Source organism: Thalassophryne amazonica, chromosome 1 (assembly GCF_902500255.1).
Source record: "Thalassophryne amazonica chromosome 1, fThaAma1.1, whole genome shotgun sequence".
Lineage (NCBI taxonomy): Eukaryota > Metazoa > Chordata > Actinopteri > Batrachoidiformes > Batrachoididae > Thalassophryne > Thalassophryne amazonica.
Window position 1 is genome coordinate 64,476,165 of NC_047103.1, and position 23,919 is coordinate 64,500,083.

At 39.8% G+C, this 23,919-nt stretch overlaps 1 protein-coding gene across 1 annotated transcript; it reads left to right on the plus strand.

Moving 5' to 3' along the window:
* Positions 1-259: 259 nt before the first annotated feature.
* Positions 260-20,702, plus strand: psme1 (proteasome activator subunit 1). Its single transcript, XM_034171241.1, has 12 exons — positions 260-289; positions 399-444; positions 628-660; positions 15,171-15,233; positions 15,366-15,467; positions 16,522-16,576; positions 18,421-18,518; positions 18,663-18,731; positions 18,855-18,922; positions 19,313-19,367; positions 19,523-19,609; positions 20,455-20,702. Exons 2-12 carry the CDS (start codon positions 406-408, stop codon positions 20,533-20,535), a joined length of 750 nt encoding a protein of 249 aa, XP_034027132.1. The 5' UTR covers positions 260-289; positions 399-405; the 3' UTR covers positions 20,536-20,702.
* The last annotated feature ends 3,217 nt before the right edge of the window (positions 20,703-23,919 follow it).

Sequence of the window (23,919 nt, forward strand, 5' to 3'; positions counted from 1 at the left end):
CGAGTTATTAACCACAGTAGAGACCGGAGAGAATCTTGGCAAAAATAAAAATGTAAAATCAGAAATAATTTCCGAGTAAAGTTTAGTCATATAGCGTTAAAGTTATGTTTAACCCTTAACTTCGTCATATTTTGAGGATGGACAACAGTGTGCTTATGTTTTGAGGTTTCGTAGCTCCTGATAATGAGAACTACAATTCCATAATGCATCGGGGGTGCGTGGGGAAAGTACGGAACTGTCTGATAACAATACGCTTTTACTTCATTTTTCATTTTTTATGCTGAGTAACGTGAGTGCTTACTGTCTCCTGCACCCTATTCTCAAAAGGTTTGTGTTCTATGTTTAGCTGAAGTTAAATTATATTTTTGTGAGCTAAACTTATTGGTTTGTGTCGACAGAGACGAAATGACTTCTCTGGATATTGGAGTCGAGTCGAAGAAACAGGTGAGTTCGACGGTCTGCTGCTCCGGTTAAAGTGGTCATTTTAGCCTCATTTCATCTTTCAAATCTGCTGTGAATGTGGATAACGTCATGAATAACTGAACAGACGGGGGTGGTCACATGTTAAGTGATTGTTCAGTTCTGTGGTTAAAAAAACCGTCTGACATCAATGATGTAACATTGCAGGTTGATGACTTCTGCCAGAAGCTCAACAAAGAGGTAAGTCGTTTCAAAAACTACCACCTGTGTCATTAAAGGTACTCTCCAGTGCTATTTTCCAGCACATAAAATTAATCTTGTACATATATGGTTGTCTGGTATTGATTTTGATGAAAAAAAGTTCATTAAATACCTGAAAAGGTTTTGAGTACATGAATATTCATATGTGTGGTCATGCCTTGAGCCCAGCACACTGACTTAATTATCTGTCTGCACTTGTAGGTTAATTTGCATACTAGGGGTCCATACCGGTTCATGGTATTATCAGAACACCGGTATAAGACGTGCTTTATGCATACCAGTATCGTCAACAGAACGGTCCCCCCTAAGAATCGGGCCGCCCTGCCTTCACTGCGCATGCATCATTTGGAGCTCCGCTGCATCATTTCTGAGCACCACCAGCGATTCACCGATTATCACCTCATTTCTGCTTAAAACTGCACTCCAGTCATCATCTATCTCGGTGACAGATATCTGAAGCTTTTGTACAACAATCATCCATCCATCCATTTTCTTCCGCTTTATCCGGAGTCGGGTCGTGGGGGTAGCAGCTCAAGCAAAGCCGCCTAGACCTCCCAATCCACACACACCTCCCCCAGCTCGTCCGGGGGAACCCCAAGGTGTTCCCAACCCAGCCGAGACGTAGTCCCTCCAGCGTGTCCTGGGTCTTCCCTGGGGCCTCCTCCCAATGGGACGTGCCCAGAACACCTCTCCAGCGAGGTTTTCACATAAATTCAGCTTTATTTCATCATAAAGACAGGGGAAGCGATCAGAGCTCCACAGCAGCACTCGGACGTGCTGCTGTGCTTGGTCATTTTGGAGCATCAGTAGCAAAATGAGGTGATTATTGCCTGGTTTCTGCTTAAAACAGGCTTGTTTCTGCTTAAAACTGATTTTAGAATGATATAAGAAGTTTTACTTTGTCATATGATGATTAGTAATCACATTATTCCCTTTAATTGCTTTAGGTGTAGAGAGTCAGTTTCAGACATGCTGCTGTGGTCCCAAATGACGCATGTGCAGTGAAGGCAGGGTGGACCAATTTTTAGAGGGGACTGTTCAGTCAGTGACACTAGTATTCCAGTCCTTGTGCTTTTGATGTATCTAAACAATTTTAAAGAAACAAATCATGTGAAATCAAGAAGCAATACTCATCTTTCCTCCTTCTCTGGTGACCACCACAGGACTGGATCCAGAGTGAAAATCTGACAGATGCATTTTTGCCCAATGATAAAATAAAAATTGTACGCTTCTTGTTATTCAATAATCTTCATTCTTTTATTCGTGTGCAACATACACTGTCACACTTCTTTTAATATATTTATTATATTTCATGGACCATAGTGAACACTTATTTGTATAAATATGATGGCCTAAAAAAAAAGCAGTATAACAAAGATTTACTGTAAACAGGATCAAATTTATTGCCAAAACCTTTCAATTTTACCTGAATCTATATATGATTTTTTTTTTTTCAGTTGATAAAATCAATAAAAATATGGTTGTATATATTCTTAATAATATTGAGATACAGACAGTTCACAGAAGACATTTTTCATTGATACCAATTAAAATTAGAAACAGTCCAGCAGGTAACAATATTCATCATGTCCATGACTAAATATACTAAAACAAGTACATCACAATTGTACACATATCACAACTGTGATATGTGTACAATTGTGATGTACTTGTTTTAGTATATTTAGATTTTGTTGTGATTTGGCACTTTATAAGCCGATTGAATTGAAATTGAACATTTTATTGAGTCTTACAGTAAATATAAAATTGTCACTGGATCCTTCAACTTTGTACATAATAAACTCTACATGGTGGATCCTTGATCTCTGGACATAAATAGGAATAAACAAAAGCTGTAGTTTTTGTCAAAGCATTTCCTTCAGACATTATTGGCATGAATGTCTTTCCATATATCTGAGCTGATTCTTACTGCTGCTGTGCTTCACTTCAGGAATTTATAAAGAAATACAGCACTGTTCATTTTGGGAGGAAAAAAACGTTTGTCGATTGTAGTTCTGTCTGTATTACACGTTGGAAAGTGGTGTCATTTTATTTAAAGCGGCAATTCATTTTGAAGTTATTCCGACCGGGATGGGGAGATTCCTCGTTTCTTGACGGCAAACAAGACAAGAGTCCCAGTTAGTGACTTTAATACACACAAAAGTGACTCATGATATTTTAATGGCTTTGCGAGGGACTTAAGAAGCGTACTTACCCCTTCTGAGACAGGCGAATCAAGAGCCATGAGTCAATTGACTCGAAGCATTGCTTCAATGGTCACGGCGTCAGAGTGGAGTCGCGCTGCAGAAACTGTTGATTACAGACCCTCTGCAGACCAAACCCTGAATAGCCAACTTTATTTGTACGTCCGTCATGACTCTGAAACTCGGAAAAATACGTATAATTTACCGGACTATAGTTGACATGAAAACCCAAAGCTGTGTTCACCACGGGGACACGTTCGGCACTATTCGGGATTATTCAGATTTTTTTTTTTTTTTATACCAATGACGAACGTGAGTAAAAAAATTTGACCGATGCAACTGCAATTGGTCCAAACCGGTCTGGATCTGGGCCTGCCACATCTTATGGTACAGTGAGGGAAAATAAGTATTTGAACACCCTGCGATTTGCAAGCTCTCCCACTTAGAAATCATTGAGGGGTCTGAAATTTCATTTTAGGTGCATGTCCACTGTGAGAGACATTATCTAAAAAAAAATCTGAAATCACAATGTGTGATATTTTTTTTTTTTTTTTTTATAATTTATTTGTATGTTACTGCTGCAAATAAGTATTTGAACACCTACCAATCAGCAAGAATTTTGGCTCTCGCAGACCTGTTAATTTTTCTTTAAGAAGCCCTCTTATTCTGAACTCTTACCTGTATTAATTTACACCTGTTTGAACTTGTTACCTGTATAAAAGACACCTGTTCACACAATCCATCACACTCCAACCTGTCCACCATAGCCAAGACCAAGAGCTGTCCGAAGGACACCAGGGACAAAACTGTAGACCTGCACAAGGCTGGGATGGACTACAGGACAACAGGCAAGCAGCTTGTTAGAAGACAACAACTGTTATAATTATTTATTAGAAAGTGGAAGAAACACAAGATGACTGTCAATCTCCCTCGGTCTGGGATTCCGTGCAAGATCTCACTTTGTGGGGTAAGGATGATTCTGAGAAAGCTCAGAACTACACAGGAGGACATGGTCAATGACCTGAAGAGAGCTGGGACCACAGTCACAAAGATTACATTAGTAACACATGATGCTGTCATAGTTTAAAATCCTGTAGGGCAGCAAGGTCCCCCTGCTCAAGCCAGCACATGTCCAGGCCCGTTTGAAGTTCACCAGTGTCCATCTGGATGATCCAGAGGAGGGATGGGAGAAGGTCATGTGGTCAGATGAGACCAGAATAGAGCTTTTTGAAATCAACTCCACTTACCATGTTTAGAGGATGAGAACAATCCCAAGAAAACCATCCCAACCATGAAGCATGGGGGTGGAAACATCATACTCTAGGGGTGCTCTTCTGCAAAGGGTACAGGACGACTGCATCGTATTGAAGGGAGGATGGATGGGGTCATGTATTGCGAGATTTGGCAAACAACCTCCTTCCCTCAGTAAGAGCATTGAAGATGGGTCATGGCTGGGTCTTCCAGCATGACAATGACCCCAAACACACAGCCAGTGCAACTAAGGAGGGGCTCCGTAAGAAGCATTTCAAGGTCCTGGAGTGGCCTGGCCAGTCTCCAGACCTGAACTCAATAGAAAATCTTTGGTGGGAGCTGAAACTCCAAACCTGAAAGATTTGGAGAAGATCTGTAATGGAGGAGTGGAAAAAAATCCCTGCTGCAGTGTGTACAACCTGGTGAAAAACTACAGGAAATGTTTGACCTCTGTAATTGCAAACAAAGGCTACTGTACCAAATATTAACATTGATTTTCACCAATGTTCAAATACTTATTTGCAGCAGTAACATACAAATAAATTATTAAAAAATCATACATTGTGATTTCCGGATTTTTATTTTTTTTTTTAAGATTATGTCTCTCACAGTGGACGTGCACCTAAGATGAAAATTTCAGACCCCTCCATGATTTCTAAGTGGGAGAACTTGCAAAATCGCAGGGTGTTCAAATACTTATTTTCATCACTGTACCTTGACAAACTCCGCTAGATTTTCGGACTTTTCGCTTTAATGCCGTGTTTTGCACACTGCTGGCCAAAATAATGCATCCGTTTTGTGTATTGCTGCAGCAGACAAGTAAACTTGAAAATATTTCCCTTTGAATGCTGTTGCATGCTGCTGTTAAAAAAAAAAAAAAATGCCATGCCATCAATGCAGGTTTTAATCTGAATGTGTCAATCCAAACATGACACCAACCAATGACAGTGGTACCTGTCCTTCGCTTAAAACTGGTCTGAAGCAGAAGCATAGTGCTGTGGTGTATGAGGAATTAGACACAAGTGAAAGGATTTTGGTGCTTTAAAACGGCAGTCAAGGACACCCTAACCTGCCTCATTTTCCATCTCTCCCTGCGCTGCCACAAGGTGATTATTTCATTTGGGTGTGCTCGGCCACTCGAGGTAAGAGACACCTGAGTGAACTAATCAGCTGGAAAATGTACATTGTGGGTGTTGTGGGGGAGGGGGGCACATCCTTGCCCCACGCCCCCATTCCATCTGGATTCGCCCCTGCTTTGGCGTTGAGCCAAAGAATGGATAACATTTATTAATACAGAAAACATGACCAGATTTACAGGTAAGAAAGTTTTATTGCGTTTTCACATCATGTGGTCCTCAGAAAGAGAGTTTAGGGTGCATTTGAGTGGAAAATAGTGTTAGTTGTTGAGGCGTCGCGGAGGATCAGCTGTTTTTAACGAGACGATACGGAGCGGCTCAGCTCAGAATTCTAAATAAAGGAGAAAAATAAAGCATAAAAATGACTTTGCAAAGCTCAGTGCAGGTGTGCTGATCACCGCGCTTTAAGAAGTGAGGACGAGCCGAGCAGCTGCAAAAAAACGCGGATGAAAAGGTCACAGCTCGCTGAAAGTGGGCAGTTCAGTCGAACCCCGACCTCCTGCCCACGGACCAAGTTTAATGCTGCTATCGACCCACAATGAAAAATAATAGTAACGCACAGTGACATGGAGAAGTAACTTTAATCTGATTACTGATTTGGAAAGATTAACGCGTTAGATTACTCGTTACTAAAAAAAGCGGTCAGATTAGAGTAACCGGCATCACTGCATGGGAGCCTTCTGGACTGAAACGAAGTGCACTAACCACTTGGCCACTAACCCTGCGTGTGATTTACACATATACTGTCATCAATGTCCTAAGAATGAGGGAGTTTTTTTTTTTTCCTCCCGCCTCCAACTCTATTTTTTCTTTTTTCCCTACAGTACTCATACACTCCATCATGTTCATATTACGTGCATTGTGAAACCTGCTTATGTAAGCATGTGTGACTGTTGTACTCTTTGTATGAGATTTTGGTGGTCTGAGGGTGCAAACACTTTCTGGTGATGGATGATATGAATGCCCCAGTTCTGTGTCCAACTAGACAACTCTTGAACCAAAGTACCCACATAACCACAAGTAGTGTTGTTTTAGAGGACACTGGGTATAAAAATGTGAACTGTGTCTGGAGGTTTCTAGTGGTAACACTTGTGCTGGGCTTTTCCCTCATTGCAGGATAGATCTTTTAAGACATAATGAGTTGGTATTTGGCAAAATGAGTTTTTATTTCATGTTTGCAGTTAAATATGTTAGACACTTCAAGTTACACATCGTTGAAGTACTGTAATCCTCTGACTGTGCATGTAAAAATTTCCTTGAGAGAAAATAAATACTTTTTATGGGACGTCATAAGATGTTTTATAAGATGTTTTATACTGTTACAGACAAAATGGGATGCCAAATGTCCACATTGACAATTCCAATTCTATCATCTAAACATTGCCGTTAGTTGGCAGCAAATATAAACAAGAAATATAATGAAATGCTAAAATACCCTCGCCGTATGAGCATTGTGTTCTTTATAATTTTCAGTTGTTTAATTAATTATTAAGATCCTATTGTCTTTAATTTTGTACGTGTTCAATAAAGCCCCTCTATCAATCAATCATGCATGCTAACATCCACGAATTGCTTTGTAAATCAGTTCAGAGCTGTTAAAAGCTTCCAAAAACAGCATTTTCAGTTTTAGAAGTGTTTATCTCTTGCTTGCTTTTACAGTAGTGTTCAGAATAATAGTAGTGCTATGTGACCATTTTCAATTCAATTTCAATTTATTTTCATTTATATAGCGACAAATCACAACAGGGATGCCTCAAAGTGCTTCACACAGGTAAGGTCTAACCTTACCAACCCCCAGAGTAACAGTGGTAAGGAAAACTCCCTCTGAGGAAGAAACCTCAAGCAGACCAGACTCAAAGGGGTGACCCTCTGCTTGGGCCATGCTACAAAACATAAATTACAGAACAATTCACAGAACAATTCACGGACGAATATACAAGAAATGCTATTGCGCACAGGACAGGAGGATCGCCAACACGAACACAACTCCCATCTCTGGATGGAGCTGCACCTAACAGAGAGAAAAAACAAAATCAGGCATCAGAAAGACAAGAAATACTGTATAATTTGTCAGCATTAAACAACAAGAAAAACAGAGAAATACTAAGGTGATCGCCGCCACTAGCCCTAAACTTCACTAAAAGACCCAGAATTTAGGTAAAGTTGAGGCCGCGGCCCGCTCCAGTTACTAATAAAATGAATTAAGAGTAAAACGCGTAAAACAAAACTGTACCAGTATGCTAGCCATATGAAAGGGAAAATAAGTGTGTCTTAAGTCTGGACTTGAAAGTCTCCACAGAATCTGACTGTTTTATTGACGCAGGGAGATCATTCCACAGAACAGGGGCACGATAAGAGAAAGCTCTGTGACCCGCAGACTTCTCATTCATCTTAGGGACACAAAGTAGTCCTGCACCCTGAGACGTAAAGACCGGGCCGGTACATAAGGTTTAATTAGGTCAGCTAGGTAGGAGGGTGCCAGTCCATGAATAATTTTATTGGTTAGTAGCAGAACCTTAAAATCTGATCTCACTGGGACAGGAAGCCAGTGAAGGGATGCCAAATGGGTGTAATGTGGTCGAACTTTCTGCTTTGTGTCAAAAGTCTGCAGCATTTTGAACCAATTGGAGACCCCTAATGCTAGACTGCGGTAAACCAGAAAATAGAACATTGCAGTAGTCCAATCTAGAAGAGATAAATGCATGGATCAGGGGTCTCAGCATCAGCCATAGACAGGATGGGACGAATCTTCGCTATATTTCGCAGGTGGAAGAAAGCAGTCCTAGTAATATTTCTAATGTGGAGGCCAAAGGACAACGAAGGATCAAAAATTACCCCAAGGTTCCTCACTTTGTCATTGTGATGTATGACACACGAGCCGAGGCTGAGCATTAACTGGTCAAATTGATGCTGATGTCTCATTGGACCAAGAACCATCATTTCAGTCTTATCAGAGTTTAAAAGTAGGATGTTTCTAGATATCCAACTTCTCACTGCTGCAAGGCAATCTTCTAAGGATTTATGTGAATGAGAGTACCAGCAGTTATCGGCATGTATACTGAGTATCATCTGCATAGCAGTGAAAGGTAATCCCAAAATGCTGCAATATGTGCCCAAGAGGTGCTATATAAGGGAGAAAAGCAGGGGGCCTAAGACAGACCCCTGTGGAACCCCAGTTTTCATGTCACTAAGGTTAAAGGTAGTGTTACTGTACAAAACACAGAACGCTGGTCAAGTATGACGTCAGCCTTGCAAGGGCACGCCCAGTAATCCCAAAATGATTTTCCAGCCTATCAAGTAGAATATGATGATCCACTGTATCAAATGCAGCACTGAGATCTAACAGCAACAGAACCGTAGTGGTGTCCGAATCCATTGTAAGCAGAAGATCATTCACCACTTTAGTGAGAGCCGTCTCTGTGGAATGATATTTTCTAAAAGCAAACTGCAGTGGCTCAAGAGATTATTCTCAGTAAGATAGTCTACGAGCTGCCGTGACACCACTTTTTCCAGAATTTTAGAGGAAAAATGATAGATTGGATATCGGCTAATAGTTTGTCAATACACTAGGGTCAAGATTAGGTTTCTTAAGTATGGTTAATCACTGCAGATTTGAAACATTTAGGACAGATCCAGAAGTTAAAGAAAGATTAATAATTTCCAGCACAGTCGGCCCAAGAGTGGGCCACAGGTCCTTAAACAGTTTTGTTGGTATAGGATCAGAAACAGGTTGTGCTTTTGTTGACATTACGAGTTTTGTCAGCATGCCTAGTGAGATACTGTTAATTCTGTAAATCTAGGTAATACCTCAGTAGTGGTGCCCACATCAATAGCAGTGTGTAGTGGCTGGATTAAGGCATGCCGGGATATGTTTAACCTGATGTCTTCTATTTTCTTCCCAAAGTAATCCAGGAAATCTTGTGCTGTAAAAGGAGAGCGAACTACAGGTGGTTGTCCATGCAAAAGTGTTGCCACCATGTCGAACAAGAACTTTGAGTTATGCTTGTTTTTGCTGATCAACTCAGAGTAGTAAATCCACTTTGTTGCCAATAATGCATGCCTATAGTCTAAGATAGCATCACGCCACGCAAGGTGAAATATTTCTAATTTTGAACGACGCCATTTCTGTTCTAGACCTCTTGGTTTATGCTTGAGGTCACGCAGATAATCATTGCACCAAGCTGTGATTTGGGAGAGCGTGGTTTTAACACAGGTGGTGCAGTCATGTCGAGTGTAGTTTTGAGCACTGAGTTTAAACTATCCACAAGTCTGTCTACTGACTGGGTATGTGAAGCTAAGACATCAGGCATTCTAGCTTCGAGTTCAGTCTTAGTTGGGGAGTTGATGCATCGCCGTAAAGATATATAAGGTTGTTGTTCCATTAAACACGGCAGCGAAACTGTAAACTTAATAAGTGAGTGATCAGACACCACTGATGTAAGAGGCATGATGTCAATATTCGTGACAGCAATACTACGTGCGAGAACCAGATCCAGGGTATTTCCACTAATGTGTGTCGAATCCCGAATGCATTGCTGAAATCCTAATGCATCCACAATTTCAGAAGGCTTATTTATATGAATGTTAAAGTCACCAATGATCAGAATGTTATCTACACTAGTTGACAAGTTAGAGATGAACGCACCAAATTCATCTAAGAATTCAGAATATGGGCCAGGAGGCCTATATACAGTGATAAAGTAATATGACTATTCTTCTGACCTTGGCAATGTGTAATATCCTGAGCAGAGCGGAGAATCAGATGCTCAAATGAGTGATATTTGTAACCCCCAACAGCTAATAAGCTAAACCTAGATTTATAAATAAGAGCAACACCCCCGCCTTGCTTCGCATCACGAGGGACGTGACTAAATGTATATGCTGGTGGGCAGGCCTCATTTAAGGGGAGGACAGCTGTAGGTTTAAGCCAGGTTTCACATAGCCCAATCATATCTAAGTGATGATCAATAATTAGATCATTGATCAACAATGATTTTGAGGACAGTGATCTTATGTTAATGAGACCCAGTCTAAGGACCTCAGTGGGGTTGACAGTTGAACTGTTTGGGTTTAGGGGTGGTTCCAGAGTAGCATATATAAGATGCCTAGAAGTAGGTTTGGGTTTAAGATATTCCACGTGTGTTGTAGGTAGCAGACGCGAAATCTTTGCTATTGCTGGAACAACCACTGGGCCATCCTCAATTTCAACATCATCCAATATAGTAATGGGTATTAAGTTTGGAAAGCATATCCCTCTATGATTTTTATGGACACGACTACGGAAGCAGGCCACAGTCTCAACTTGTTGAAATTCCCTTCCTGGCAAATAAACTGCACTATCAACATAGTGGATTTTCTGCACTAAATTTCCCACTAAGCTAATGGATTCCACACCCACATTTGTCATAAGCCTTGCAGGGTCTCTAATCACCTGCTCTGTGGCCTGCTGTAGATTCCTAATGTTATCCTCCCTGTAGAGCTCTATCTATGTTCGCAGACAAGATGGCCGCGCCTTCCCCAGTAGGGTGGAGGCCGTCCGGCATCAGCAAGCCACGGTGGCCCCAGAACGAAGGCCAGTTATCAATAAAGCTAAAGCCTTGCTGTCTACAAAACTGCGCCAGCTACCTATTTAATGATGTCAGCCCGCTAAACGCCTCATCAGTACTCCCTCTCTCTCAGAGAGAGAGAGTGAGAGAGAGAGAGAGAGAGAGAGCGCGGTTTTATTTTGAGGAGTCACCTTAAAATAAAATCTAAGCTCTCTCTCTCTCTGTATGTGTATGTGTGTCTAATCAGAGCTGTGACTCTTTAAAATAAACGCGCACTCGCTGCATGTCGGTGTGCTCATCAAACACCCTGATCGATCAGTCTGATCAAAGCTGAAAAGAGCTGTGACTCTAAAATAAATGCGCACTTACTGCATAAAAAAAAACCATAATAATAATAATGTTAAATGACTCTGTTTTTGAGCCGCACCACACCATGCAGTAGAGAACAGAGCACACTTCCACAGAGGCAGAAAATAGCACTGAAACTGGTGCAGCATGGCACACGCAACTGTGTGCACACATTTAAATGCGAACACATGCAGCTGCAAGTATGAACGAACACTGTTAAAGGCTGAATACGCGTGTATTTCTGGCGTATTTAAATGAAACACAACGCTGCAATGAGCAGCTCTACAAATACGCCACTTTGACAGGCCCTTAAATGCGATGGTGAGGACATTCTAGGCATGTGAGATGCAAAAAAAAAAAAATGCTTAAAGTGGGAGGAGGGGGGGTTAAGAGGGCCATAGTTGGGGGTTCTGGGGACTTCCCAGGCATGTGAGATCAATCAATCAATCAATTTTTTTTTTATATAGCGCCAAATCACAACAAACAGTTGCCCCAAGGCGCTTTATATTGTAAGGCAAGGCCATACAATAATGATGTAAAACCCCAACGGTCAAAACGACCCCCTGTGAGCAAGCACTTGGCTACAGTGGGAAGGAAAAACTCCCTTTTAACAGGAAGAAACCTCCAGCAGAACCAGGCTCAGGGAGGGGCAGTCTTCTGCTGGGACTGGTTGGGGCTGAGGGAGAGAACCAGGAAAAAGACATGCTGTGGAGGGGAGCAGAGATCGATCACTAATGATTAAATGCAGAGTGGTGCATACAGAGCAAAAAGAGAAAGAAACAGTGCATCATGGGAACCCCCCAGCAGTCTACGTCTATAGCAGCATAACTAAGGGATGGTTCAGGGTCACCTGATCCAGCCCTAACTATAAGCTTTAGCAAAAAGGAAAGTTTTAAGCCTAATCTTAAAAGTAGAGAGGGTGTCTGTCTCCCTGATCTGAATTGGGAGCTGGTTCCACAGGAGAGGAGCCTGAAAGCTGAAGGCTCTGCCTCCCATTCTACTCTTACAAACCCTAGGAACTACAAGTAAGCCTGCAGTCTGAGAGCGAAGCGCTCTATTGGGGTGATATGGTACTACGAGGTCCCTAAGATAAGATGGGACCTGATTATTCAAAACCTTATAAGTAAGAAGAAGAATTTTAAATTCTATTCTAGAATTAACAGGAAGCCAATGAAGAGAGGCCAATATGGGTGAGATATGCTCTCTCCTTCTAGTCCCCGTCAGCACTCTAGCTGCAGCATTTTGAATTAACTGAAGGCTTTTTAGGGAACTTTTAGGACAACCTGATAATAATGAATTACAATAGTCCAGCCTAGAGGAAATAAATGCATGAATTAGTTTTTCAGCATCACTCTGAGACAAGACCTTTCTGATTTTAGAGATATTGCGTAAATGCAAAAAAGCAGTCCTACATATTTGTTTAATATGCGCTTTGAATGACATATCCTGATCAAAAATGACTCCAAGATTTCTCACAGTATTACTAGAGGTCAGGGTAATGCCATCCAGAGTAAGGATCTGGTTAGACACCATGTTTCTAAGATTTGTGGGGCCAAGTACAATAACTTCAGTTTTATCTGAGTTTAAAAGCAGGAAATTAGAGGTCATCCATGTCTTTATGTCTGTAAGACAATCCTGCAGTTTAGCTAATTGGTGTGTGTCGTCTGGCTTCATGGATAGATAAAGCTGGGTATCATCTGCGTAACAATGAAAATTTAAGCAATACCGTCTAATAATACTGCCTAAGGGAAGCATATATAAAGTGAATAAAATTGGTCCTAGCACAGAACCTTGTGGAACTCCATAATTAACTTTAGTCTGTGAAGAAGATTCCCCATTTACATGAACAAATTGTAATCTATTAGACAAATATGATTCAAACCACCGCAGCGCAGTGCCTTTAATACCTATGGCATGCTCTAATCTCTGTAATAAAATTTTATGGTCAACAGTATCAAAAGCAGCACTGAGGTCTAACAGAACAAGCACAGAGATGAGTCCACTGTCCGAGGCCATAAGAAGATCATTTGTAACCTTCACTAATGCTGTTTCTGTACTATGATGAATTCTAAAACCTGACTGAAACTCTTCAAATAGACCATTCCTCTGCAGATGATCAGTTAGCTGTTTTACAACTACCCTTTCAAGAATTTTTGAGAGAAAAGGAAGGTTGGAGATTGGCCTATAATTAGCTAAGATAGCTGGGTCAAGTGATGGCTTTTTAAGTAATGGTTTAATTACTGCCACCTTAAAAGCCTGTGGTACATAGCCAACTAACAAAGATAGATTGATCATATTTAAGATCGAAGCATTAAATAATGGTAGGGCTTCCTTGAGCAGCCTGGTAGGAATGGGGTCTAATAAACATGTTGATGGTTTGGATGAAGTAACTAATGAAAATAACTCAGAACAATCGGAGAGAAAGAGTCTAACCAAATACCGGCATCACTGAAAGCAGCCAAAGATAACGATACGTCTTTGGGATGGTTATGAGTAATTTTTTCTCTAATAGTTAAAATTTTGTTAGCAAAGAAAGTCATGAACTCATTACTAGTTAAAGTTAATGGAATACTCAGCTCAATAGAGCTCTGACTCTTTGTCAGCCTGGCTACAGTGCTGAAAAGAAACCTGGGGTTGTTCTTATTTTCTTCAATTAGTGATGAGTAGAAAGATGTCCTAGCTTTACGGAGGGCTTTTTTATAGAGCAACAGACTCTTTTTCCAGGCTAAGTGAAGATCTTCTAAATTAGTGAGACGCCATTTCCTCTCCAACTTACGGGTTATCTGCTTTAAGCTACGAGTTTGAGAGTTATACCATGGAGTCAGACACTTCTGATTTAAAGCTCTCTTTTTCAGAGGAGCTACAGCATCCAAAGCTGTCTTCAATGAGGATGTAAAACTATTGACGAGATACTCTATCTCCCTTACAGAGTTTAGGTAGCTATTCTGCACTGTGTTGTTATATGGCATTAGAGAACATAAAGAAGGAATCATATCCTTAAACCTAGTTACAGCGCTTTCTGAAAGACTTGATGCAAATAAGAAAAAAATGCTTAAAGTAACAGGGACTTAAGATGGCTGTAATTAGGGGGGTCTGGGGGTGAACACCTTCAGCTTCGCCCCTCAGAAGCTGAAGGTGTTTAGCCATGCTAATACTCCCCAGAAACATTTACACAGAAAAAGTCTGAGGGACCGAAATGACATGGTGAGATGCTGAAGAGCTTTGCTCATTCGTATCAAGACATATTATTAGGCAGGATGGGTCCATGCTTTTGTCCAAATTTTGGCCACCTGTGTGTCGCATCTGAAATCGAGACACATATGATAACTCAGTGTTTTTCAAATCTTCCATTGTCCAATTTTGGTGAAGTCGTGCCCACTGTAATCTCAGCTTCCTGTTCTTAGCTGACAGGAATATCACCTGATGGCTGCTTCAGTGTTTGACTTTGTTTGTTCAGAGATGTTCTTTTGCATACTTTGGAAGTAACAATTAATTTTATGAGTTACTGTTGTTTTTCTGTCACCTCAAACCAGTCTGGTGATTCTTTTGTGAACATCAACAAGGCATTGCTGTCAATCATTGGATGCATTTTGTTTTTCAGTAATTCTCTATTATAGACCCTACAGATTGTTTGTCAAAATCCCTGTAGATCAGTAGTTTCTGACTTAAACCAGCTTGTCTGGTGGCAACAACCACGCCACATTCAAAGTCACTTAAATCGTCTGTCCTTCCCCATTTTGATCAATCTCAATCTGAACTTCAGCAGATCTTTTTGACCATGTCTACATGATCAAATGCTTTGATTTTCTGCCATGTGATTCGCAGATCAGATATTTGCTGAAATGAGCAGTTCAACAGTTGTACCTAATTAAGTGGCCACTGAGTGTATGTTTGAGTATATAATGAAAATTGACGGCCCTGGAGTTTAGAAACCCAGATTTGTGACTTGCGGGTACCTTGAATGTATTTCAGGCTGATTTCAATAACTTTTTTCTTAATTATAGGCTGAAGTGCTGGTTTCAAAAATCTTCCCTCAGAAGATTGATGATCTAGAGGTGCTTTTGAAGGTAACCAACATGTTTCTGGTACTATAGTCAGATGTTCTGGGACCTCCAGGGAATTTTCAGGGACTATAGGAGTTAAAATATTTGGCACTTTCACATATCACACTGACTCTAATGACTTGCGATTACTGTCAGACATCTTTCAGTTGTGATGACTTGGCATCCTTGAAAGCACCACTTGACATCCCAATGCCAGACCTAGCTAAAGAGGAGGCCAAACGTAAGAAGAAAGAGGAGGTACGTTTCACACTCGGTGAGGTTTCAATCAGGACCAGCAACTTTGATGATGTGGGGAAATGATTGTGGTTTTCCTTCTCACTGTCAATTTGGTGAAAATTAAGTTCTTTATGTTGTTGAATGCTTTTTTTTTTTTTTGGCAGCCTCTTTAGACTTTATTTTGAGTTTAAAATTCGTGAATGAAATTATCCTGGTGTAACCTGTAGATAACAACCTCATGCAGCTGTGAACTCTTCCTTTTATGCCCCACGAAGTTATATTCTGTTTAACTCTTTTGCTGAGTGTTTAATGAAATATCTGTATGTTGAACAGGGATTACTTGCAAGTGGTTTATGCAACACAAACAGCGTTATTTTGGTACTTTATGCCGTATTAGTTTTGCAGAAGCAGTGTTGCTGGTTTCAAAGACCCTCTGCTGGAGCAAGGAGATATTTTACATTTCTCCTGCTAATTTAATAGAAATAAATCAAAAGCTTGAATAACCAATCATTATCTGTTTTCTTCTTGTAATTTCATAGCTGACCAACATAACATGAACACACGGTCCAGCAGCTTGTCTCTAGTCATTCCCCATGTTAAATCTTTTGGTGCTTCCAGTTTTATGTACACCGATGCAAAGCTTTTTAACAGTTTACCTAGTCATATCAGAGGCTGTGATTCAAAGTCCTTATTTAAAAACAGGGTTAAACACTTTTTATTTTGTAAGATGTCCCAACTTGTAAATAGTCAATTTATTTATTATTAAACAAACTGTGTTTTGTTTGTTGGACCGATTCACATTTGTTTGTTTGTTATGTTGATGTCTGTTTTATTTCCAGTTGGGCAACAATGGAAACAAGTGTTTATGTTTTTTTGTGTTACCCAGTATATTTATGTACCCATGTTTATTTAATACATTTTTATACTGTATAATTTTACACGTTTACATTTTATACAAATAAAATCAATCACTCATTCAGTCTTTGTATAAGCCGCGGACAAAAGCACTTGAGTGCACTTTGAAAGAAATTAACAAGCAGTGAAAGCTGTTTGATGTGATGTTAATCTGTTGCAGAAGGAAGCAAAGGAGGGGAAGAAGGACAAGGACAGTGACAGCGAGGAAGATGCAGGTAAATAACAAAACACGAGATACAGCAAAAAAAAAAAACATTTATCAACTGGGAAAAAAATTTATATGTGTATGTATGTGTGTGTATATATATATATATATATATATATATATATATATATATGTGTATATATGTATATATATATATATGTATATATGTATATATAGTGTGTGTAAACCTTTACAATCTTTCTGGATGCAGTGCATCTAGAAAATATTCACAGTACTTCACTTTTTCCACATTTTATGTTACAGCCTTATTTCAAAATGGATTAAATGAATTTTGTCCAGTCAAAATCCCACACACAATACCTCATAATGACAATGTGAAAAAGTTTTTTTTTGTTTGTTTGGATTTTTGCAAATTTATTAAAAAAAAAAAAAAAAAAAAAAACCTAAGAAATCACATGTACATGTCAAAATTGAGCTCAGGTGTGGCCTGTTTCACTGATCATCCTTGAGATGTTTCTACAGCTTAATGGGGGTCCACCTGGGCTAAATTCAGGTGATTTGGAAAGGCACACACCTTTCCAGGACAACTCTATAAATGTCTTTGAGTGGTCCAGCCAGAGCTCAGACCTGAATCTGATTGAACATCTCAGAAGAGATCTGAAAATGGCTGTGCACCGATGCTCCCCATCCAGCCTGATGGAGCTTGAGAGGTGCTGCAAAGAGAAATGGACAAAACTGCCCAAAGATAGGTGCACCAAGCTTGTGGCATCATATTCAAGAAGACTTGAGGCTGTGCCAAAGGTGCATCAACAGAGTATTGAGCAAAGGGTGTGAAAACTTACGTACATGTGACATCTTAGTTTATTTTATTTTTAATAAATTTGCAAAAGTTAAAAAAATTAATTTTTTCATGTTGTCATCATAGGGCAGATCTGGGCAAACTGCGGCCCGGGGGCCACATGCCACCCTTTGCATGTCTCTGTCCAGCCCTCATGAGGTCTGTGATTATTACATATATTAAAAATGTCACGCTTGTGTGTTGCAAATCATTAGAGAGGTTTATTTAGGTATATTTAAATATTTACATATTATTACAATAATAAAAATGACCTATAAAAGCTATTAAATAGGTCATTTTTTGTAAAACTTGTAATGGGAGACAGCCAAGTTATCGATGGTGTGGCCCTCGGACATAATTCAGGTTCTCTATGTGGCCCCTTGTAAAAATTAATTGCCCACCCCTGTCATAGGGTGTTGTGAGTAGAATTTTGAGGGGGAAAATGGGTTTATTCCATTTTGGAATAAGGCTGTAACATAAAATGTGGAAAAAGTGAAGTGCTGTGAATACTTTCCAGATGCACTCTATGTGCGACATACACATACGTTTAAGTCCTGTTCCGGTTAATGGATTTCAGTGAAAGTTCAAATAATAGTAATGTACCATATGATGATATGCATGATGGATTTTTTTAAATATACAGTATTTGTCAGTGCATAAATAGATATGTTGAGCTGTTCAGTACAGACACTGACCAGTACGATTCAGGTGTTTCATCACAAAAGACCACTAATACCACCACTAATATATAATCGAGGCAAGCAACTTCTATAGTAGAATTCTGGGTGCAGGGCATCATTTTGTGAGCCTCATCAAGGATTGTGAGCTTGGGCATTTTGAGTCTTTGTTTTATATTTGGAAGTTGAGAGACTTTAGAACACATCCATTGTTTTTCCACCTTCATCTCTGGGCAGATTTCTGTGTATTTCTGTACATTTTAAGTGCATGTTATATATTTAATAGGAATTCACAGATGGCAGTCAAGGTGCAAATCATTTAAAACTTCATTCTTTTCTTGTGACTAAGGGCAATAATGTTGACGCTGTGTTCTCCAGGGCCTCCTTGTGGGCCGATCTGCTGCAACGAGCATGTGGAGATTCTGCTGCAGAAGGTCAAACCTGAGATCCAGCTGCTTAAGGAGAAACTCAATGTGGTCAGTTTTTCTTTTTTTTTTCTCTCGTTTCTTTCATTGTTCAGTCTTTCATCTTAATTTTTTCTGTTCTCTGGTTTTATCTTTGATTATTTCAGCTTCATACTTCATAATTCTGCAGATTAATACATGCAGATTTTCTGACAGGTGTCCATGTGGGTACAGCTCCAAATTCCTAAAATAGAAGATGGGGACAACTTTGGGGTGGCTGTGCAGGTGGGTGATTTAAAAAAAAAAAAAAAAAAAGCTGTGTAGACTTGTTTTGATTTTATTTTCTTATTAAGTGAACATTTTTAATAAGATGCAGCCTTTGGGGGTTTCTTTGTTCTTTTCCAAAAGGAAAAAGTGTTTGAGATGATGACCAATACGCGCACCAAGGTTGAAGCATTCCAAACTCAGATTTCAAAGTAAGAGCTCAAACCAATGCTCTTGATTGATATTTTTTTTTTCTCTCTCAATACTGAGAAATTACTTTAAAGTATCTTAAAATGAAGGCACACAGTAGAAATGAAAAGTAGTTCTACAATCACATACCACGGCAGGTGGCTCCGGAGTGCTTTTCAGTCATACAAATTTTAAAGGTTTGACTTTTTTATGTGCAGTGTTTCAGTCGGAAGGTTTAGGGTTAAAGTTCTGTCAGAATATATCAATAAAGTCAAGTAATCAGAATGGGAGTTTTGATGTCAAAATGAATCAAATTCAAACATTTGGACGATTACAGTTGTACAGATGGTGGAGAAAAGATCATTTATTATGCAGTTCTACATTAATTATGTATAATATTTTCTCTTTCTTAGATATTATAGTGAAAGAGGCGACGCTGTGGCTAAAGCTTCCAAACAGCCTCACGTGGTCAGTATTTCATGTTTGTGTACAAATAAGTGCAACTCTGTGTAAGTCATGTATGTAAGTTCTAAGATATACACGTTTATTGTTTTGTTGTTGCAGACTCAATCCACTGTGTTTCTCTTTCAGTTGGTCAATTGTTCTTATGTGTTGTGATGCAGGGAGACTACAGACAGCTGGTCCATGAACTGGATCAGTATCAATACTCTGAGCTCCGCTTGGTCATGTTGGACATCCGTAACACATACGTAAGACATGTCTTAAATTTTTGTCATTTATTTGATTTGTAGAATCTTGGAAATCCAGCATGAACATAGAATGCAAAACGCATAATTAACATTTGTACATTCAACATTCTGAGGATGACACAAAAGGTACAAAACCTATTTCCATTGTGTTCCTCAAAAACATTAAGAACAAAACTACACTTAAGGCATAAGATTATAAAAATAAAATAATATTTCAATTGTATGCACTCAGTTCTTGTTTTTAAAGTTATTAATGATGTATGCTGTACAGTCAATCCACCCTGACAAAAATACAGTTCAAAGACATCATTGAAAGTCTAAAATTACTATGACATTCATGCACATGAGTGTATGACCACGAGTGTATTTAGGTATTATATAAGATTACTTTCTTTAGCACTATGTTCATGCTCAGTAACTTTTTTAATGTTTCGCCGACCCAGGTGATGCATAATTATCTGCACATAATAAGCCTCACACACACACACACACACACACACACACACACACACACACACACACACACACACACACACACACACACACACACACACCTACTGAGCATAAATGACAATGTCAAATCTATTTGCATAAACTCTGTAAACACCAGATGATGTCCATTTAGATTAATTAAAGACTGGATCTGAACTATGTATGCTTTCACAACAGAAAAGTCTGAATGAAATCAGTAATTAGACTTTGTGTTCTTCACACTGTTGTTCTCCTGTCTTTGATGCTATGAATTAAAACAAAAAGGTAGAAGTGATGATAAAAGGAACACTTTATCTATATTGTTTACTCTCTTACTTTCTCTGTCATTTTTCTCCATGCACTTTTCCCTTCAGGCTGTTCTGTTTGACATCATTAACAAGAATTATGACAAGATTAAGAAGCCAAGAGGAGACAGCAAAGGTCTCCTCTACTGAAAATCCAGCGTACTCAAAAGCCAGCATACAACTAGTATCGCATGACTGTGTCAACAAGTAACAGCACACCTATTCTGCCAACACGTTCGTTTTTCTTTTATGCTGTTACTGTATACATTTTGGTTCAGATTACAAAATAAAAAGTCATGACCATTTTACTGCCATAACTTTGTCCAACTGCTCATTTTCAATCAAACCCATTATATCAAACAGTGTAATACTGCTGGAGTTTAATATTGTTAATTTGCCTGTACTTGCATGAATGTCTTCATTCTGCTGTTATGACGTTAGACTGCAACTAAGGACTAATTTAAATGTTAATATGTCAGTTTTGTAGATATAAAGGCCTCATTCTAAGCTTACAGAAACACTTGTTGCAGGAAATTATCACTGACACTATTAACACTAATGAACTCATAGTTATAAGTCGTGAAATTCAGAGAAGAGGTGAGACAGTCACTGAATGTAGGTTAAGAGAAGCTGAATGACTGGACAAAGCAGTCACTTTTTTCCACATTTTATTATGTTACAGCCTTATTCCAAAATTAAAGAAATTAGTTTTTTCCTCAAAATGCTACACACAATACCCCATAATGACAATATGAGAGATGTGTATGTATATGTGTATATGTATATATGTATATATATATATGTATATATGAGGTCTGTCAATAAAGTATAGGTCCTTTTTATTTTTTTCAAAAACTATATGGATTTCATTCATATGTTTTTACGTCAGACATGCTTGAACCCTCGTGCGCATGCATGAGTTTTTCCACGCCTGTCGGTGACGTCATTCGCCTGTGAGCACTCCTTGTGGGAGGAGTCGTCCAGCCCCTCGTCGGAATTCCTTTGTCTGAGAGACTGGTGCTTTGATCAAATTTTTTTCTAAACCTGTGAGACATATCGAAGTGGACACGGTCGAAAAATTAAGCTGGTTTTCAGTGAAAATTTTAACGGCTGATGAGAGATTTTGAGGTGATACTGTCGCTTTAAGGACTTCCCACGGAGCGAGACGTCGTGCAGCGCTCCCAGGCGCCATCGTCAGCCTGTTTCAAGCTGAAAACCTCCACATTTCAGGCTCTACTGATCCAGGACGTCGTGAGAGAACAGAGATGTTTCAGAAGAAGTCGGTTTCAGCATTTTATCCGGATATTCCACTGTTAAAGGAGATTTTTTTAATGAAAGGCGTGCGGGCGGATTGCAGCGTCGGCTCGCAGCCGCCGCGACGCTCCGCCACAGGAAAAACACCTCTGTTGGAAGCCTTAAGGACAAGTTGGAACATGTCCAGCTGTTAAACAATTTCTCATATACTCACTCCACTGAAAGCCATCAAAAGCCGCCTGGATTTTACAAATGGTTATCAACACGGAGGTGTTTTTCCTGTGCCGCCGCACCGCGCCAGCTGCGTCCCGACGCGCGGACCCGTCTGCACATCTTTCATTAAAAAAATCTCCTTTAACAGTGGAATATCCGGATAAAATGCTGAAACCGACTTCTTCTGAAACTTCTCTGTTCTCTCACGACGTCCTGGATCAATAGAGCCTGAAATGTGTAGGTTTTCAGCTTGAAACAGGCTGACGACGGCGGCTGAGAGCGCTGCACGACGTCCCGCTCCGTGGGAAGTCCTTAAAGCGACTCCTCCCACAAGGAGTGCTCACAGGCGAATGACGTTACCGACAGGCGTGGAAAAACTCACGCATGCGCACGAGGGTTCAAGCATGTCTGACGTAAAAACATATGAATGAAATCCATATAGTTTTTGAAAAAAATAAAAAGGACCTATACTTTATTGACAGCCCTCGTATATAGCTAATTTATTAAATGTAATAATAAAAAAAATGAGAAATCACATGTACATAGCTATTCATAGTCTTTGCCGCGGGGCTCAAAACTGAGCTGAGGTGCCTCCTTTTTCCACTGATCATCCTTGAAATGTCTCAACAGCTTAATTGGAGTCAACTTGTGGTAAATTCAGTTGATTGGACATGATTTAAAAAGGCACACACCTGTCTGCATACAGTGGCTTGCAAAAGTATTCAGCCCCTTGGTATTTCACATATTTTAATTTTTTTATGGTATTTCAAACACAAAAAGTAAACCAGGCTTCGCAGTATAAATTTTTTAAAAATTATCTTCCTTAAACTCAAACTGAAAGTAAATCTCTACAACCTGATGTAAATGTATTAAAAATATAAAAGCCAAGAGTTGCATAAGTAATGGGCCCCTTTGGTATAATACCTGTAAATAATCAGTTTTATTGACAGTTTTCTTCAGACGAGTCAGTGGATGGATACATGAACATTTCCAAGTCACTGAATATATCTTGGACGTTATTTACATCACTTATTAAAAAAAAATACAAACAGTATGGCACTCTGGTAAATCTGTGTGGAGTAGACAATTCTCAAAAACTGAGTGACTGTGCAAGAAGGAGAAGAGTGAGCAACCCAGGTTGTAGAGATTTACTTTTAAGGAAGATAATTTCAAAAATTTTTATATTGAGAAGCCTGGTTTACTTTTTGTATTTGAAATGCCATAAACAAATTATGTGAAATACCAAGGGGCTGAATACTTTTGCAAGCCACTGTATAAGGTCCCACAGTTGACAGGGCAAGTCAGAGGACAAACCAAGCATGCAGTCAAAGGAATTGTTTGTCGACCTCTGAGACCGGATTATTTTGAGGCACAAATCTGGGGAAAGGTACAGAAACATTTCTGCTGTTTTGAAAGGTCCCAATGAGCACAGTGGCCTCCATCATCCGGAAATTGAAAAGTGTAAATCCACCAGGACTCGTCCTAGAACTGGCCACCCGTCTAAACTGAGCGATCGGGAGAAGAGCTTTAGTCAGGTGAGGTGACCAAGAACCGATGGTCACTCTCTCAGAGCTCCAGCATTCCTTTGTGGAGAGAGAAGAACCTTCCAGAAGGACAACCATCTCGGTAGCAATCCACCAATCAGGCCTGTATGGTAGCGTGGGCAGACGGAAGCCACTGCTTAGTAAAAGGCACATGGCAGCCCACCTGGACTTTGGCAAAAGGCACCTGAAGGACTCTCAGACCAAAAGAAACAAAATTCTCTGGTCTGATGAAAAAAAAGACTGAACTCTTTGGTGTTAATGGCAGGTGTCATGTTTGGAGGAAACCAGACACCACTCATCACCTAGCCAATACCATCCCTGCAGTAGCAGTGGCAACATCATGCTGTGGGGATGTGTTTCAGTGGCAGGAACTGGGAGACTAGTCAGGTAGAGGGAAAGAGGAATGCAGCAATGTACAGACCTCCTGGATGAAAACCTGCTCCAGAGCGCACTTGACCTCAGACTGGGGTGACAGTTCATCTTTCAGCAGCACAATGACCCTAAGCACACAGCCAAGATATCA

Bases quoted from the DNA above. Each gene is read 5' to 3' on its own strand.
- psme1 (XM_034171241.1), top strand. From the start codon at position 406: ATGACTTCTCTGGATATTGGAGTCGAGTCGAAGAAACAG. The intron at 445-627 runs GTGAGTTCGACG...GTAACATTGCAG, and splicing joins GAGTCGAGTCGAAGAAACAG to GTTGATGACTTCTGCCAGAA. The intron at 661-15,170 runs GTAAGTCGTTTC...TCTTAATTATAG, and splicing joins GCCAGAAGCTCAACAAAGAG to GCTGAAGTGCTGGTTTCAAA.